This window comes from Microtus pennsylvanicus, chromosome 1, assembly GCF_037038515.1.
Source record: "Microtus pennsylvanicus isolate mMicPen1 chromosome 1, mMicPen1.hap1, whole genome shotgun sequence".
Taxonomy (NCBI): Eukaryota; Metazoa; Chordata; class Mammalia; order Rodentia; family Cricetidae; genus Microtus; species Microtus pennsylvanicus.
This window is the reverse complement of record NC_134579.1, coordinates 222,889,056-222,908,649: the sequence shown is the minus strand read 5'-3', so window position 1 is coordinate 222,908,649 and position 19,594 is coordinate 222,889,056. Positions and strand designations below refer to the sequence as shown.

Genomic DNA, 19,594 nt, shown 5'->3' with positions numbered 1-19,594 from the left:
TATTCAGATGTTCTACCCTTATAGGCCACATCTCATTCAAGCTACTCTAACTGAAATGTCAATTCATATTGTAAATATTAATTTCAAGGTAAATACAGTTTTCAGCCTACAGGATTGATTCTTTTATTATATAATTGTGTCACCTCTTTCTGTAAAATAAACAAATCATAAAGAACTTGAAGTAAATATTGACTTCTTTATTCTACACATTAAAGTTTATAAGTTTGATCAATTTTGTTTTCTTTTCTTTTGCTTTGCTTTTTTTGAAACAGGGTTTGTAGATCAGCCTTGCCTTGAGCTCACACATTTGCCTGCCTTTGCCTCCCAAATGCTGGGATTAAAGGCATGTGCCACCACCACCTAGGTAAGTTTAAAGTTTTCATTTTTTTCAGACCATTTCTTATATTTTCCACATTTTCCTAATGGCATTTTTCATTTCTTTATTTCTGAAAGTGTAAATTATAGGATTGAGCAATGGAGTCATGATGGCATCAAATACAGCCACCTTTTTCTCAAAAGAAGCTGCAGATGTGCATCGTGCATATATAAATATGCATGGAACAAAGAATGTAATAACAACAGCAATATGGCTTCCACAAGTGGAGAGAGCTTTCCATCGGCCTTCAGAATTGTGATTTCTTAGAGAGAACAAAATGACACCATAGGAGATGAGCAACATAGAAAATATTATGATGCAGATAGAGCCACTGTTGGCAAACACTAGCAGGGCATAAACGTAAGTGTCAGTGCAGGACAACTCGAGTAATGGGAACAAGTCACACATGAAGTGATCAATGACATTAGGCCCAGAAAAGGGTAACTGCAACATGAAGATTATTTGTATGATAGAATGCAAGAATCCCCCTGCCCATGCCACCCCCACCAGAGTTCCACAGTGCCTCCAGTTCATTATGGAAGAGTAATGTAAGGGCTTACAAATGGCTACATAGCGGTCATAAGCCATCACTATGAGGACAATCACTTCTACTGCAGCAAAGAAGTGTACAGCAAATATCTGTGTCATGCAGCTTTCAAAGGAGATGGTTTTGCTGTCATCGAGGGAGTCAGCAATCATCTTTGGTGAAACGACTGAAGTAATGCATGCATCTAAGAAGGACAGAAATGCCAAGAAGAAGTACATAGGTGATCCAAGCAGTGCAGGACTGCAGAGGATGGTTACTGCAATCATTATGTTGCCTCCCATGGTTGTAATATAGGCAAACAAAAATACAACAAATATTATATTCTGAACTTTTGGGTTCTGTGAAAGTCCCAGGAGAATGAACTCTGATACTATAGTCTGATTTGGCATGATTCTCAAGAAAGTTTAAGATAAAATTCCTCTTATTTATGCATGTAGATAGTCACTTATGTATGTGTGTGTTTATGTACTTTGTGTGTGAGTGTGTGTGTGTGCAGGCAAAAATGCTTTAGTTTTTGTGTAGACGTCAGCGAACAATTAGCAGCGATAACATCACTCTCCACTGTGTAGGTTCTGGGGTTTGAACTCAGGTATTCACTCTTGACAACACGTATCTTTACCACTGAGCCTTCTCTGTTGCATTTAAATCTGTAATTATGAGAAAAAATTGCTTCAAATAGCTTAACAATACTATTAATAAGAATGTACACTGATATGTATTCTTCTATTGCTTAATTCCTTTGATGTTTAGAACAAAAATTGAGAATTTATCAGTTGATCAGGTAGAATTGTGATGGATATAAATTATTAAATATTCAATGTAGTCTCATTTGTATTATAAAAAATAAAAATCACCTGTTTGGTGTAAAGAAAGAAACAGTGCATCTTTCAAATTTTAGTTTTTCTCATTCTCCAGCAGCTTCCTGGTGTGTAGTTTTAAAAGACACCCCCAAACCATATTCTACTTATGGACAGAAAGGCCACAATTGATTAATCATATCTGCTAGAGACTACTCAATCACTCTGCTATACCTATTGATGAAGCAGCAGGAAATGAACTTGGAAATCCTGGATATATTTCAAATTCTCTTTGATGTCTAGAATGCATTAATACAAGTTAGATTAACTCATTCTTTATAATTCAGAAATGTCTTTGACAAAATATTTGGTTCTGCAAAAGATGAATATTTATAAAGAGTTATTATATTAATTTTTAAATCAGCACTTTAACTAAATAAATAACTAATTGAAAAATTATAAAAGAAGGCAATGAATTTGAGAGGACGATGCAGTGAAGTACTCTGTGAGGGTCTGAAGGACTGTGAGGGTGGGTATGAAAAAGATACATTTTATGCATTATTGAAATTTAAGGTAAGACTTATAAAGTAATGGCCAAACACTTTTGCATGCAAATTTGCTACATTAAATTAAAAGTATGATAGAGAAAAAAAGAAGTTGTACTATAATATTTAGTTGTGACACTTCCTAATCATCTATTGCATACCATGACATCTGGTTTTAGGAATTATAATTCTATGACATAGTTTAAAATCTGTGTGAATTTAGTCTATTGGAGATATTTGTAAATAGCTTACCTGTTTAGTCTAAGCTCATGAAGGGAGCCAATTTGACAATTTTTTAAAATGCTGCTTTTGATATGTTTTTACAATTGAAGTTCATTTTATTTTTTGAAAATCCAACTTCCATATCCACAGAAATTCTTCCATTAATCATTCAGATAAATAATGCAGCCCCTGAGCTCACTTTTCTCAAGACACAGCTTGGAAATTGTCCACATCCTATCTTGTATATACAATGTACATGTCTATAATATAGAAATTTTGTATATGAATAGTATTCATTTATAGATATATTATTCTTAAAATTTGTGAATAAAATAGTAATGTATTTGTACTAAGAGGAAGAATAAGTTTATTTTAATCATTGTCAATTAGAGTATATAGAAACAGTTTCACAATTTTATTAAAGTACAAAACAAAGCCAAAACAGTGTTGTCTAATATATTAAAACAACTATTTCCATTTCTTCTGATATATGTTTCTCACCAGCTTCTATAATATAAACTTAGTATTTATTCATATAGTGTAGATTACAAAACAACAGAATTAGAACTCCTCAATGCATTGTCATCATTCTAAAACAAGCACGAATGTACTCTTCTTATCTCAATGTAGCATGGCATTGTTTGAGAGACCGAATGAATAACATACACATCCTGGAAATTCTGTTTTTCTACTTTTGTTAATCTTAAATTGGATAAATAAAATGTTAAAAGAAAGAACAAAATTGTTAAGTCTGCTATCAAAAACGCAGGAAAAATCTTCATATGTGATACCCATTTGAAATTTAACAAATGATCTTATATCAGTGATTTTGAACATGGGTTTAAAAGAATGATAGATCATTTTCATTTTTAGAGGTGACTGAATTATGTCCCTAGTAGCCCAGGATGGGCATGAATTTAAACTCACCATGCTTTCAGGATGACCAGGGACTCTTCTTGCTCTTGCTGTTCTTGCCTCTGAAGTGCTGGGATTACAAGTTTGTGACATCATGCTCAGCCAAAAAACAAAAAACCCACAGTTCTATTGACATATTACATAAACAAAAATATAAGGAAACATATAAAGATTAATTGAAGAATTAAATTACAGTATCTATACATAAAGACTGAGATAAAACTTGAAATAGTCATAATAAATATGTTTTTAAAACCACACTTTAAAAATCATATCAATTACAATGAAATTTGTTCATTCAAGTAACACTTTGGGAAAAAATATAGTAAATTTTTCTAGAGTCATAACCAGGCAAATTTGTGGCTTGCAAGTCTCACCATGTATCAGTCTGTGAAAAATCTGCATAATTATTCTGTTTGCTATGGCAGAAAGTATGATTAAAGCAGAAAGTTTGTATCTAACTCTTCCTTCTATTTCTAAGAGTAGAATATGAACATCTCTGGCAGCTGCTGTAGAGAATGTTGCCACAGCTACTGAAGTCCTGTTTTCAATGTGGCCTCAGGTTAAAATGAAAATATGGGAGTCAAAGTTTCCTGCTTAACTGGAGGTGGAATTTAAAGAGGTTTCCCTCAGTGCTCTTGTGCCTGTGAGATTGATTCTTAGCCTCCCAGGATTCAGTTAATGTCCTGTCACATGAGTTTTTAAGAGGTGATTTTGTGAGACTTTTTAAATACTGGATTTTTTAAATATTTTGATGTACTATCCAAATTGCTTCTTGTTTTTAATTTTCTTGAATTTCTATTTAATGATGCTTACCTATATTCACTCTTATATAATAAATGAAATAGCTTGTTTCATTGAAGAAGTCAAGCAAAAGTTTTGCATGCTTATAAAAAAGGAGAGCAGAATTCTATACTAGAGAATCTACCCATTGGAGTATTAGGACCATATGTTTGGTTTTGGGGAAATAGTACAAAAGATTATGTGTTAAAATATTAAGAGTTGTATATTAATTATAATAATATTAATTTGCTATAATCTTAGTTTTGTGAATTTATAGATTTGTTTGTTTGTGTGTGTGTGTGTGTGTGTGTGTGTGTGTGTGGGTGTAATTTCTGGATAAAAGGATCCAGTCTATAGCTCTGCCAGACCTGGAATTCACAAAAGTCCTGACTCAGCTTCCAAGGAATTAGAGCTAGAGGTGTGTGAATTACTATTAGTAATTAATTATTGAATCATAACTTTAAGCTTACAGAAGAGTTTGGAGGTTAAAGCATTTTTTCCTCTATTTATGTTATCTGACAACAACATGTTGGAACATGATCTCCCATGGTGAATAATGAATGCTTTAGGTAACTGTGAGAGAGCACCCAGGAAAAAAAAGGCAGAAGTCATTTTACCTCGGGTGCATTTTGTTCCCTGGATTATTCTTGGATGTGATTTTGTGTCTCCTGCAACAAACATTTACATTAAATTCATGAGACTTGTTTATTCTTGTTGGTTTTCAGATCATAGCTATGAAACCCAATCTGATCAGTGTACCCTAAATCTGGATATGGACTTCTGCCTTGCTTTTGTGTGTTCCCAGATATAATTTACAGTACATGACAGGCAATTGTGTTTAATTACTCTGTATTGAAAAGGTTTTGGGAAAATGCTGTCCTCTTATTATTTAGTATGTGATTACTGACAATTACTCACATGTTTTTTCTGAATTCAACCTTCCTTGGATTGTCACTTTCTTTGTTTCATTCCCATATAAAACTACAATGAAACTGAAGTATGATTGTCTACAACATTAGACTGTAGTCTGCCCCATTATTTCAGATCCCATCTTGTGCAAACAAAATCTACATACATTGAGGAAAATCAATGGTTGGTATATTAGAACCCAGCACTGAGAAGGAGCTTCAGGGAAACCTGGTAATTACTTCTCTGCCTACTTGCTCTCTGTATTTTGATCTCTGTTCTGATTTCCCACCTGGTTTTACTCTGCTAAGCCATTGATCCAAACAGCTTTATTTGTTATCCAATAAAAGCAACACATATACAGAAGGACAGCCTTTATCATGATAGAGAAAAGATAAGCAGACTAAGGGAGACGTCACTTATCTACCAAAGAAGAAGGACACTCTGGAACCTTAGGAAACTTCCTGAGCAATACACAGATTGGTAGACATTGGCTAATTTAAGATATAAAAGCAAGCTAAAAATATACCTGAGCTGTTGGCCAAGCATTGTTGTAATTAATATAGTTTCTATGTGATTGTTCAGGTCAGGGCAGTCAGGATGATGGAGCTGTCTCTGCTTATATAAGTACAAGGATCTTAGAGGCCAGAAGTATCAGAATCACCTGAATCTGGAGTCACAAGCAGGTGTGAGCTGCCTCACAAGGGTGCAAACCAAGCCCAAATAATCTGTAAGATCAGTACATACTCATTTACTTGAATTTATGCATCACAAGAAAATGCAGAATTTAACTGATTCATGAAAAAAGAAAACTCAATTTAAAATGTGCCCAGAATAATCATCATCTACAGTCTACAAATTTAGGATATAGGAATTATTTTCTTTTAAAATAAATATTAAGTATGAATCCTGGCACAGCAGTATAACCTAAAATGGATTTCATTCTGTGTTCCTGTTCTTATTTAAATTATTCTTAGTGTCTTCTACTTTAAAATACTAACCCTCGACCTATTGTTCTAAGGAGGCAGAAACCATTTTACCTTCTATTCTTTACATTGTCTAACCTCATCCTCCATTATCTGTGTATATTAGAAAATCAAAATGTGAACCAAAGAAATGATATTGTGAAAATGAATCAAAACAAAAACTCTTTTTGCAAAAGTATAAAAGTTGGGGAGAGCCTTTACGTTCTCATTGTTTAAAGAAGAGGGCCATATATAGTAGAATATAAGAAATTTATTATTTGTGGCATAAAATAAGTTTACCTGAATTATTTTCTACTGTTTTTTATTTTTTCTCCAAGATCACATTTTTATTATTTATTTTGGAATTTTGTACAATGCAGTCGTATTACATTTGCTTTCCATTTCTCCCAGGTCCACTCTCTCAACTTTGTTCCGCCATTCCCCACAAAAATAGATAAATAAATAAAAAATAAAACTGACCAATTCCAAATTGTGTTGCCCATATATTCACTGGAGAATAGTCAAGCTCACAGTGACCAGCCTCTTAAAGAAAACAGACCTTCCCCACCCGATCCTGCCAAAAGCCATCAACTGTAAAGAACAACCCTTCAGCATCTTTCTCAGCTTTTCAGGACTCTTTTCAAAAGCCTCTTTACTAGACTGTTGTTTGGGGGAGGAGAGGGTAAGTTGTCCCAGAAGCCTTCGATGTTTCTCATTCTCAGTTATGAGTCCACATCCATTGATAACACTGCAAAAATTCTATTCTCAACATTTATTATGGAAGGAGCTAGCATAGAGGACATTCTCAGTTCAGTAAAAACTGTATTGTACAAAGTGTGTGATTTCTCAACATTAAGGCCTTACTATGTAGTGATGATGGACAACCATCATCAGTAACAGATTATTTTTTTGTTTACCTTTCACTGGAATTTTTATTTAACAATCCATGACTTATGGAAGAACAATTGTCCACACATGCAAGATACTTCCATTCAAACTCCCTTAATTATTATTATTAATTAATTAAAACTTTCCCAGCCCAATTACATTCCCTCCCTCCTCTTCTCCCAGTTCCACTTTAACCTCTCCCCAATCAAGTTCCTGTCCTTGTTCTTCAGAAAAGTTCATGCATTGCATATATATCACCCAGCCATGACATACCAAGATGCAGCAAGACTAAGCACCCACTCTCCTATTAAGGCTAAGCGAGTCAACCCAGCAGGAGAAAAGGATCATAGGAACAGGCAACAGTCAGAGAGAGCCCTTTTCCCTCTGCTGTGATTCTTACAAGAAGACCAAGAAACACAGCTGCCCCACAAGTTCCAAAAGCCCAGGTCAGTTCCATGAAAGTCCTCTGGTTGATAGTCAAACTCTCTTTTAAAAAAAAATATTGAATTGTCTTAAAAAATAGTAGGCTTCCATATGACCCTTACAAACTTCCTAGTTCGGTATTTGTTTACCTTATTTCTCACCCTTCAACTCCTTCATTGTTTATCTACATCTATGCTGAAATCTTTCTACAATCATTCCCACTATCATGTTTTGTTTTGTTTCAGAAGACACATCTAAAGGGGAGAGTCAGGTATAAAATTCTCCTGAAGTTATATACATCAGACTCTACTTGATCTATATTTCTCCCTAGTGCTTTTAATGAAACTATGATCCACTGCATTTAATGAATAAGTATAACACTTGTTTTAACACCTTGACAAATTCTTGCCTTTATTAATGTGCTATATGTCTACATTTTTAACTAATATTGGTTTGCAGTCTACTATTAAGACCTTGAATTGCCTAAGTGATCCTAGGCATAAATGAAAATATTGGAGGTATTAAAATACCCAACCTCAGATCATTCTAGGAAGTCCTAGGGACAAACACAGCATGGCATCATGACTAAAAGAGATACAATGGCAAACAGAACTAAAAGACAGAAATAAACATGCTGAGTCAAGGTCAATTAACTCTTGAGAGTAATGAAAAAAATGTATTTTGGAAAAATGACAGTCTGTTCAATAAATGGTGCTCAGCAAACAGGATATGATATGAAATAAAATAAAATTAGATTGATTTCTCTCAATCCTCTCTAAATTACCTTGAAATTGATCAAAATATTTAACATAACATAACAGAAAATACATTATTTAAATCACTGCTTGGCACATTAGCTCCAGCTTCTTATTGGCTAACTCTTACATTTTAACTTAACACATCTCCATTAATCTGTGCATCACCATGAAGTCGTGGCATATCAGCAAAGTTTTAGCAGGTCTGTCTCCGGCAGCAGCTCCATGGCTTCTCCTTAATTCCTTCTTTCTCTCAGCATTCAGCTTAGTTTTCCCCACCTACCTTTATTCCCTGTGCAGGCCCAAGGCAGTTCTTTATTAACCAATGAGATTTACAGCATACAGAGGGGAATCCCACATCAGGAAGTGATGGAGGAAAGTCATTGGTTAAATAAAAGGAAACTGCTTGGCCCTCATTGGTTAGAAGATAGGTGGGAGGAGTAAACAGAACAGAATGCTGGGAGGAAGAGGAAGTGAGCTCAGACTCCTCCACAGCTCTCCGCTTGGGAGCAGCCGCCTCAGAGAGATGCCATGCTCCCCGCTCCCGGGAAGATGCACGCGATGAAGCAAGCCGCCAGGTCAGACATGCTGAGTCTTTCCCGGTAAGACCAGTGCACACAGATTATTAGAGATGGGTTGATTGGGATATCAGAATTAGCCAGTAAGGGCTAGAGCTAAAGGGCCAAGCAGTGTTTAAATGAATACAATTTGTATGTTGTTATTTCGGGGTATAAGCTAGCCAGGCGGTTGGGGTGCTGGGGACGCAGCCCCGCCATCCATATTACTACAAGGAAGACAAATTTAAAATGTTATGATTCCACTTCTCAGGGATAAGAAGATGGCTAAATGGTTAGGCATGGTTGTTTTTTGCAAAGGAGACCGGGGTTCAATTCTCAGTGCCCACATGGTGACTTGCAAACACCTGTCACTGTGATTCCAGTTCCAGTGGGTCCACTACTCTTTTCTGGCTTCCAAGAACACTGCATATAAGTAGGACACATATATAATTATGTGGCCAAAAGTTAAGAATAAAAAGGTAAAAGTACATTAAAAAATTCCTCTTCACTTCAGTCAAAGTGGCCATCAAGAAGACAAATGAAAACAAATGCTAATGAGGATCTCAGTAATGAGGAATCATTATTCATGTCTTGCAGACACATGACTGCTGAACCACTATGAACATCAGTGTGGAGGTTTTCTTCAGAAAATGAAACTATTAAGCTCTCCACTGATTTCTTAGTCCTAACAGTGACATTTGTTCATCTATGTTAACTTCAGTTTTCACATTAGCTAAGAAATATGTTTGAAAAACTCTACCAACTACTAAATAGATAATGAAGTGCAATTAAGAGCCAGTTAGATGGCTCAGCTGGTGAACGTGTTTTCTATCATGTCTGACACTCTGAGCTCAATCCCCAGAACTTCAGAGCCTAATGGTGAAAAAAGCCTGTGGAATCATGCAAGTTGTCATCTATTCACCACACATACACGATGGCATGCACATAAAATCTTTCCCTCAAGAAATAGATTCATCAATAGATGATAGATAGATGATTGATAGATAGATAGATATAAAAAGGAAGATATAATCTTCAAAAAATGAAATTATAGTTTTGCATGAAAATTGATGGAACTAGAAAGCATCTGAAGTTAATTATGCTACACCCAGAAATATAAATGCCACATTTTTAATATGCAGATTCTAGTTTTTTTAGAAATATGTTTGTGTAGGTGTGTGTGTGTGTGTGTGTGTGTGTGTGTGTGTGTGTAGGGCATATGAGCCATAAAACAAAAAATGGAAACAGATAGTATGAAAATGGAGGATTTGAACTCAGTTTGTTAGGTTTAGTGGAAAGCATCATTATCTAATAAACATCTTCTTGGTCCAATAGCTTTGTCTGAGAAAAGAATTTTCCTAGCTGGTTTGGAACTTGTGATTTAACTCAGGCTGCCCTTGAGCTTGCAGTGTTGCTCCCAGCATTGTCTCCTAAGAACTAGTGTGACTACCATGTTCTACAGCATAAGCCCTCACATACAGACCCAGTGCTATATTGGTTTCTTTTTATAATAAACACGTCTTCCAAATCATTTGTTAGATGAAAAGAATGAAAAAAACATACAATTTTTAACCTTTAAAAGCTATTAATCCTCAAGTTAATTCTTGTATAGAGAAATAACTTTACAATTAGTTTATAATTCTTCATATATTTTATAATATTTTCTTTAATAACAGTCTTAGCCTCCACATTCCCCAAACTATTCATATTTTATATAAAATTAATACCAAAATATTGTATTTTTATTAATGGGTAGGCTGTGTATTACAAGTCTCAGGTCCTAGGCTTGAGAGAAATATAGGATTTCATGTAAAATCATTCTGAGACACTATATCCCATCTCTATAAAAAGTGTTATGTTCTTTAACTGAATGAGAATTTAAAGAATTATCAAATAAAAACTTAATAAAATATTAAAAAATAAAAAATAAATTCTAATTTGGCTGTGGCATACAAAATAATTATAAACACTCGAACAAGTGAAAGGCAGACCAAACTGTGTTTAGAAACCAATGCTGACAGCTCTTTTTCAAACCCTGGGGAACTAAGAGTGAATTTCACAGCTTCATGACCTCTCAAGGAAAGTTCCTTAAACTCCAGTTGGAACCAAGGAGGAAAGTTTACTTCATTTTATTTTATCTAAGACCATGTTGGAGATAGTACTAGAAAAGACTGATAGCATCTTCACAGTCCCCTTCATCTCTCTCCTACAGGGAAAAAGGAAGAAAATACAAATATAGTGTTTTGTTCACCACTAAAAGTACTTCTTCACAGAGAAGAAGAGTATCTTGAGATGTTCACAGAGTTGAAATGTAGGACTTCTCTCTCTCTCTTTTTTTTTTGCATTTTTACGGTGCTTTTTTTTTAAAAAAAATATTTATTTATTAAAGATTTTTGCCTCCTCCCCGCTACCGCCTCCCATTTCCCTCCCCCTCCCTCATCAGCCCGAAGAGCAGTCAGGGTTCCCTGCCCTTTGGGAAGTCCAAGGACCTCCCACCTCATTCCAGGTCTAGTAAGGTGAGCATCCAAACTGCCTAGGCTCCCACAAAGCCAGTACGTGCAGTAGGATCAAAACCCAGTGCCATTCATCTTGACTTCTCAGCATTCCTCATTGTCCGCTATGTTCAGCGAGTCCGGTTTTATCCCATGCTTTTTTAGACCCAGTCCAGCTGGCCTTGGTGAGTTCCCGAAAGATCATCCCCGTTGTTTCAGTATGTGGGTGCACCCCTCGCGGTCCTGAGTTCCTTGCTCGTGTTCTTTCTCCTTCTGCTCCTGATTTGGACTTTAGGATTTCAGTCCGGTGCTCCAATGTGGGTCTCTGTCTCTGTCTCCTTTCATCGCCTGATGAAGGTTAATATCTAGGAGGATGACTATATGTTTTTCTTTGGGTTCACCTTCTTATTTAACTTCTCTAGGATCACGAATTATAGGCTCAATGTCCTTTATTTATGGCTAGAGACTAATTATGAGTGAGTACATCCCATGTTCCTCTTTTTGGGTCTGACTTACCTCACTCAGGATAGTTTTTTCTATTTCCACCCATTTGCATGCAAAATCAAGAAGTCACTGCTTTTTACTGCTGAGTAGTACTCTAATATGTATATATTCCATACTTTCTTCATCCATTCTTCCATTGAAGGGCATCTAGGTTGTTTCCAGGTTCTGGCTATTACAAACAATGCTGCTATAACTATAAAAAATGATAGAGTACAGATTGTGGGCAGACTGCTGTGTTTAATGCAGTCATGGGCCTTTGACTTTGTAACTGTTCTTGAGAGAGTTACAAAATTCTGGTGTTTAGAGTTCTCATCTTTAGTATAGAACATATAGCAAGCACAATGCAGATATTCAAGAATGAAGAGAACATGTGGAACAAATAGGACAACATTTTGTAAGTGTCAAATATGTAACAACTGTTAGAGTACAAACTCCCTCTTTAATTTTTTCCTCTTCCTTTTATCATTCCATCATTCCTTCCTCCCTTCCTTATTACCTTCTTCCTTCTCTTCTTTCCCTCCCTCACTCCTACATTACTTTTTTCCTTTCTTCTATATTCCTTTCTTTCATTTTTTCATTATGAACAGATGTTTCAAAAGCTCTTAAACTGTTACAAAATTAAACTTTTAGCTTGAAACCAAGCAAACTAAAAAAAATCATTAAATAGACATTTTTCTTATTCTATCTCTAAATAGGACTTTGGTTTTAGCAATCACAGTATCATTAATCTAGTATACTAATGTTCTCATCATTCTTCTGCTTTTTAATAAATATAGTATAGTTTGAGACTTTATAAAGAATACTGACAGTGTCAGAGTTTGAAGTGATATTCCACCTTATATATTTATTGTGAGAGAAGATAAAGTGTATACTTTCTACAAATACATATTAACACACAGCACAGAGAAGAACATTAAATATCAGAGTGACTCCAACTATTGAGGCAATTATGTCCATTTAATTTTCTCTCACTGTGCTGGTTCTGTAGACATCATCAGGTTTTCATCCCAAGACTGTTCAGAAAAATGTTAAGTGGTTGATGTTCTGAACTAGGTTAGTGCTTTAGGCATGACATGGTCTCCTTCCAAAAGAAATATAAGTTATTCAGAGAAGAAAATTAGAAAGTTAGTCATCTATTAAGAAGAAGATAAAAGGAGACAGATAATGGTACCTTCCCCTACATTTCATAAATAGTAAAACTCTAAAGCTGGGACATTTAGGGAAATCTAAAGTGCAACCGTGAGAAGAGAGAGTGATTGTTAGTAACTGAAGGGAACAAAGACATCATAGAAAAATGTTTGCTTGGCTGAAGTCATACAAAACATTTATTTTTAGTGATAATCTTAGATCAAAATAGGATAGGTTTAAGGAATTTGACATAAATCCATTTCAAACAAGATGTTCAGTCATTCTTTTCCTTAGTAAAATCAGTATTTGTTTGAACTATATATTATAGAAATAGTATTTATACTGACAAAGTGCTACTAATCCTTCTAATAAACTTGAGTGTTATATATAACTTTTCATTAATATAGAAATCCTATTATTTGAAAAATAACAAAAATGTTGCTAACAATAGACTTGTTAAAATTAATGCGAAGGAAGTAGTGCCAATGCAAACAGTGGGAACCAGAAAAGCATTATTCCAGAAATCCCTTCTCCAGGATTTACCTCAGTGGCCTAATCTTTTGTGAAGGATCCCTGAACATGGTCAGATACTGACGTAGAACTTTCAAGATTTTGGTTCTTTTTAATTTTTTATTATCTTTTCATTTATTTTACATAAGATTTTGTTTCTTAAGGAAACAAAAATTATGGAATATTTCTGGAGACATGGACAGAATAAGTTACTCCATAAATGAGAATGGGGATTTGAAATCTTTTTCAAAGAACATACTGTGGTTGGGGTTTGGGTCCATGGTATTGCTGTTTATAAAGTTTATAACAGTCTTACAGTGTTAATGAAAACAGTTCTGTAGTATTAGCCTGACTTCCATATCCACAAATCTTATTCCTTATTTAGAATTTAAAAAAGTAGATTATGTATTTACATTTTTATTCAAAGTTTTTCTTCCAATATATTTTGTCCTTATTATTTCCCTTCCCTTAATTCACCCCAAATCCTCCCCTCTTCCCTTCCCACTCAATTTTTTAAAAGAAGAAAAGGGAATTTTCAACTATATTTTCTACTCCAAATATTATGACGACAAATGCAGAAAAATTAAAAGTTTCCCCTATTGTGATATACTACCTTCTAGGTTATAAATTGCATGTATACTATCTATATTAGATTTTTTCCACTTCCTCACATAGACTATTATACTGTTCAATCATTCCAACTTCATACAATTGGAATTTTACTTATATTAGTGATTTGCATTAGTGAATTTTAATAAAATTCTTGTTTAATTAGATATCACTGTTACTGAATTGTTAAGTTATTTTAATTTCTCAATATGTTTGTGATGCAGTAACATATTATGATATGAAATTTTCCCCATCTCATTTTAGCTGTAGAATAAAATTTTGGAACTTGGGTTACTAATATAAAAGATCGAAGATTTTTGTGATCTTCAAATTATTTATTGATATATTTTCTAAAAAGATTATTTGGATGAATACATTATAACAAAGTATGATTTTAATAAGGACATATTAGGATTGATTAAAGTTAGATATAAATTTGTATTTGCAGATATTCACATTTTCCTTTGGACTTACACTTTTCATAATGTTATTATGAAGAATTATATTCAAAGCCTTTCGAAAACTGATGAGTTTGAGGTGGACTAATTTTCTCAATGCTACCTAGAATTCAGGCCATGTAATTATTTTGCTATCTTTAATGAATATGTTACTTCATTTTGAAGTATTATAATATAATTGCATCATTTCACTCCTATGTTTCATTGCCCCTCAGCATCCTGCATATCCCTCTCTGCTCCTTTCAAATTCATGGGCTTTTTTCTACTAATTATTACTATCTTTTTGATAATAGGAAATAAGAACATTTATATTTCTCTTTAATGTTTATTTTTACTAATTTTGTGGTAAATGAATATCATAACACCCCTACAAAGTCCCACTTAGCTTCATTTTATTTTTTATTTATTTATTTATTTTTATTAAAAATTTTCACCTCCTCCCTTCCACCCAATTCCCTCCCATTCCCCCACCCCCTCCCTCTTCAGTCCGAAGAGCAGTCAGGGTTCCCTGCCCTGTGGGAAGTCCAAGGTCCCCACTCCATCCAGGTCTAGGAAGGTGAGCATCCGAACAGACTAGGCTCCCACAAAGCCAGTACATGCTGTAGGATCAAAACCCAGTGCCACTGTCCTTGGCTTCTCAGTCAGCACTTATTGTCAACCAAGTTCAGAGAGTCTGGTTTGATCACATGCTCCATCAGTCCCAGTCCAGCTGGCCTTGGTGAGTTCCCATTAGATCAGCTCCACCGTCACAGTGGGTGGGCGCACCCCTGGTGGTCCCGACTTCCTTGCTCATGTTCTCTGTCCTTCTGTTCCTCATTTGGACCTTAGGAGCTCAGTCCAGTGCTCCAATATGGGTCTCTGACTCTATCTCCATCCATCGCCAGATGAAGGTTCTATGGTGATATGCAAGATATTCATCAGAGTGGCTATAGTATAGGGCCAGTTCAGGTTCCCTCTCCTCAGCTGCTCAAGGAACTAACTGGGGGCATTTCTTTAGACACCTGGGAACCTTTCTAGAGTCCAGTCTCTTGCCTACCCTCAAATGGCTCCCTTAAGATATATACTTCCTTGCTCCCATATCCACTCCTCCTACATCCCAACTGTCCCACTCCCCCAAGCTCTCCCCATCCTCCCCCTTTCACTTCTCTCTCCCCATCTCCCCTTACCCCCGTTCCACTCCCACCCCCAAGCTCTCAATTTTATTTGCTACAAATTTTTGTCTTTTCTCTGTCCTGAAGATAAACTAGTCACTGTTAAATTGAGGTGGAGCGTGTGTTAAAGTCACTGGTCAATATTAGAGTTGAGAACACATGGGAATTGTTGCTTTAAGGCAAAAGCATATAGCTAAGTCCTGTAGTTCTTTTTTTTTTTTTTTTTTTGGTTTTTTTCGAGACAGGGTTTCTCTGTGACTTTGGAGCCTGTCCTGGAACTAGCTCTGTAGACCAGGCTGGTCTCGAACTCACAGAGATCCGCCTGCCTCTGCCTCCCGAGTGCTGGGATTAAAGGCGTGCGCCACCACCGCCCGGCCAGTCCTGTAGTTCTATAAACATATAATAATGTGTAAACCAGATACATTCATTGAAATAAGCTCATCTTTCTTTATTTATATATAGATAAATAGACAGTGGAATATATATCTTACTCTTTTATTCAGATATTTTAACACACATATATAAACATACGTGTGTGTGTGTGTGCGTATGTGCTTATGTGTGTGTATGTACATGAAAACAAGTGGGCATAAAATTGTACTAATAAATTTACTAATATATTTCAGTGTTCTTCACAAGAGAGAACTCAGACACAGTTGAAATAGTCTCTGCCTGTGAAAATGAATTCAAGAGCTGGAATATTTATCTGGTGGTTTCATGGGAAAACTGAGAATAAGACAGCTGACTGTAGAGATGAATTATAGCTAGAGTTGGTAAGGACACTAAGTGAATCCTTTTTCACTTGTTTACATTTTATGTTTTACATAAACCTTTCAGTTGAACAGGTAAGCTATTTATTAACATCCCTGCTATAGGGCAGTCTTAAAAATTTCAAATCTTATATCTTAAAAACTTTGTTTGCATAAAAAGGCAATATTGAACAAATATTTGGAAAGTATAAATTTTAAGACTCTTCAATCTACAGTTTCTCTTCTATGTACCTGTGGCCAATTTCTATATGTGCATAATTGAAACATTGATTTTTAATACTTCATCATTTTTCCTGTTAACTTTATTAAGATATGTCAATCAAACACCAACAAAGAAAGAAGATACTTCAATTTTTATACCTAGAAATAAAGTGTATAAAGACCACCACCACTCGGTAGTTCTTGTCTGAAAATATAAATCATCTTTCTTTTGTGCTCATTTCAAAGACAGATTGTGCATTTTAGAAACATAAAGCCTCTGTTAAAATACCATATAATGTCTTTTGTGAGTTTGAAATTAACATATTTTACTAAAATTTTCTCCATGAAAATAATAATAATAAACCTACAACTTCTCATTACCTAAGTTCAAAGCAGAAGCTTAACTTGTATTATCTCAGTTATCATGACAAAAGGCATTATTATATCACAGAGTTTAAAATGATGAATTAAAAAATCTGTACATTTTTAACATTTATGTTATAAACAAAAACAGACATAATAGGTTTATATGCTTTTTTAAAAAATAAATTAATTCATTTGACATTCAAAAAAATCTTCAGAATGATCAAGACAATTTAACATGTGGTGATGATTTTCAATTTCATTCTAAACTATATTTTGTCCATTTTTCTGTTGGCAGATGCATGTTCTGATCAGACATTTCAGAATATTATCCTTTGTCTTGTTCCAAGCAAATAGCAGACATTATTAATTCACAGTCTGTTAACTATGTGTATAACATAGAAATGGCTTCAAAATGTGTTTTGATATTCTACTTTGGGAATCCACCAGGGAATCATAAATTTCAGCATTTCAAAGACAAACTGCATGTGGTTGCTTTGGGAAATAAAAATAACCAGCAATTCAATTCTATATGACATCTCAATATTGACTCCAGGAAATTATTTTTTCTTTTTTAAAAAATTCATACATGTACACCTTATCAAGATTATTCCCACTCTTACTTCCTTCTTTCCCCTTCAAATTTCTACTCTACTTCCCCCAAATTCATTGCCTTTTCTTATATTACTTATATTAATATATGTAATATATTAATATATATGCCTATCGTATCTACCTGTTATGTATCTATGTATCTATCTATCTTCCCATCATCTATCTGTCTACATATGCAAATATATATATATATATATATATATATATATATATATATATCCTCTTCAATTCAGTTAGTGATGTATATGTGTTGGGCAATGTACTTTTTTATATTCTCAATTAAGAAAAAAATTATTTACTACTACCTCAACTTGATGATAATAGCATACTTATTTGAAGCATTTTTTTCCTACTATTCACAGATTCACTTCTACATTCTCCTTGAAATTATGCAAAACCAGAGTTTTGTAACAGAGTTTATATTTCTTGGACTTTCACAGAACTCTAAAGTCCAGAAAATAGTTTTTATTGTATTTTTCTTCATCTACATTGCAACTGTTGGGGGCAACATGGTAATTGTGGTGACCATTGTCTGTAGCCCAGCACTGATTGACTCCCCTATGTACTTCTTCTTGGCATTGTTGTCACTACTGGATGCATGCTTCTCTTCTGTCATCACACCAAAAATGGTTGTGGCCTCCCTCTATGAAAAGAAAACCATTTCCTTTGGCGGATGCATGGCACAGCTCTTTGCTGAACACTTCTTTGCTGCAGCAGAAGTGATTGTCTTGACAGTCATGGCCTATGACCGTTATGTGGCCATTTGCAAGCCCTTGCACTACTCTTCAATCATGAACTGGAAGCTCTGTGTCACGTTGATGGGAATAGCGTGGACAGGAGGATTCTTGCATTCTGTCATACAAATTATCTTTACTTTGCAATTACCCTTCTGTGGACCCAATGTCATTGATCATTTCATGTGTGACTTGTTCCCATTACTGGAACTTGCCTGCACTGATACACATATATTCGGCTTTTTGGTGGTGGCCAACAGTGGGTCTATCTGCATAATAATCTTCTCTATTTTACTTGTATCCTATGGTGTCATCTTGTTCTCTCTTAGAGCCTATAGCTCTGAAGGGCAATGGAAAGCTCTCTCCACTTGTGGATCCCACATTGCAGTTGCGGTGTTGTTCTTTGTTCCGTGCATATTTATATACGCCCGACCTCCATCTGCATTTTATTTTGACAAAATGGTGGCAATATTTTACACTATCCTAACTCCCTTGCTCAATCCTCTGATTTACACTTTTAGAAATAAGGACATGAAAAGCTCCATAAAGAAACTGTGGAAGAGATTGATGGAGGTATCTGATGGAGATGAGATGTAGAACTTTATAAGAGCCATAGTCCAGCTCTGGATGAGGGCAGGGTCTGAAGTGGGTGTATACAAAAGCAGTAAAGGAGAATTCAGAAATAGGAAACCTTTTTATTTTCATTTTGTAGGAGATGGGCAGAAGGAAGTACATCACGTGACCTACTATGGAAACCTGAATCTCTGATAGACTTTATTATACACAAATCATTTCTTCATAGATTTTCTAAAGTCTTTTTGGACTAAATAGGCATATCAAAGTAGAAGAGGAAAAATGAGTAAACGGCAGAGCTCATAAGAACTATGATCTACATTATAATAAAATTAGTCTTTTAACTCAATGCCTTTTTCCTGAAAATTAGTGTCACAAAGCTTGTGGTTACAGAAATATTACACAGAATGTCTCTAAGTTTAATTAAATTAATAGATCAGAAGTTATTTCATATAACCTCTTCTATCAAGCTTATCTTGTATTATTTTATTAACCTACTATAAGGAATATCTGATTATTCTACAGAAAAATAACCACTCAGTTCCTTTTTAATTTTTCTTTTTCTTCTCTATTTGTCTTTCATATCTGATATAACACCACAACCTTTCCTTTGACTTTTGAAGTGATGTGTTCTGCTTTTTATTCTTTATGCATTATCAGAAAAATCTTGATCTGAGAATTCTGCTCAGAAAACCGGGCAGTTCACTAAACCAGAATATTTCCTGTTGTGTCTTTGTCATAAATCTTTGTTTCAAATTCTTCTCTGTCTTTATTAAAATTCTGGAAATGTTAATAGAAAATCAAAAT

General features: G+C 34.8%; 2 protein-coding genes across 2 annotated transcripts; one reads left to right on the top strand and one right to left on the bottom strand.

Annotated features, from left to right (window-relative positions):
- Positions 1 to 400: 400 nt before the first annotated feature.
- Positions 401 to 3,700, bottom strand: LOC142842735 (olfactory receptor 4C15-like). Its single transcript, XM_075959434.1, has 2 exons — positions 3,678 to 3,700; positions 401 to 1,325 (listed from the first exon to the last, which is right to left on the bottom strand). The coding sequence occupies exons 1-2, from the start codon at positions 3,698 to 3,700 to the stop codon at positions 401 to 403; spliced, it is 948 nt and encodes a 315-aa protein (XP_075815549.1).
- Positions 3,701 to 17,869: 14,169 nt separating this feature from the next.
- On the top strand, positions 17,870 to 18,811 carry LOC142835487 (olfactory receptor 4C15-like). The gene has a single exon (XM_075949006.1). The coding sequence runs from the start codon at positions 17,870 to 17,872 to the stop codon at positions 18,809 to 18,811; it is 942 nt and encodes a 313-aa protein (XP_075805121.1).
- The last annotated feature ends 783 nt before the right edge of the window (positions 18,812 to 19,594 follow it).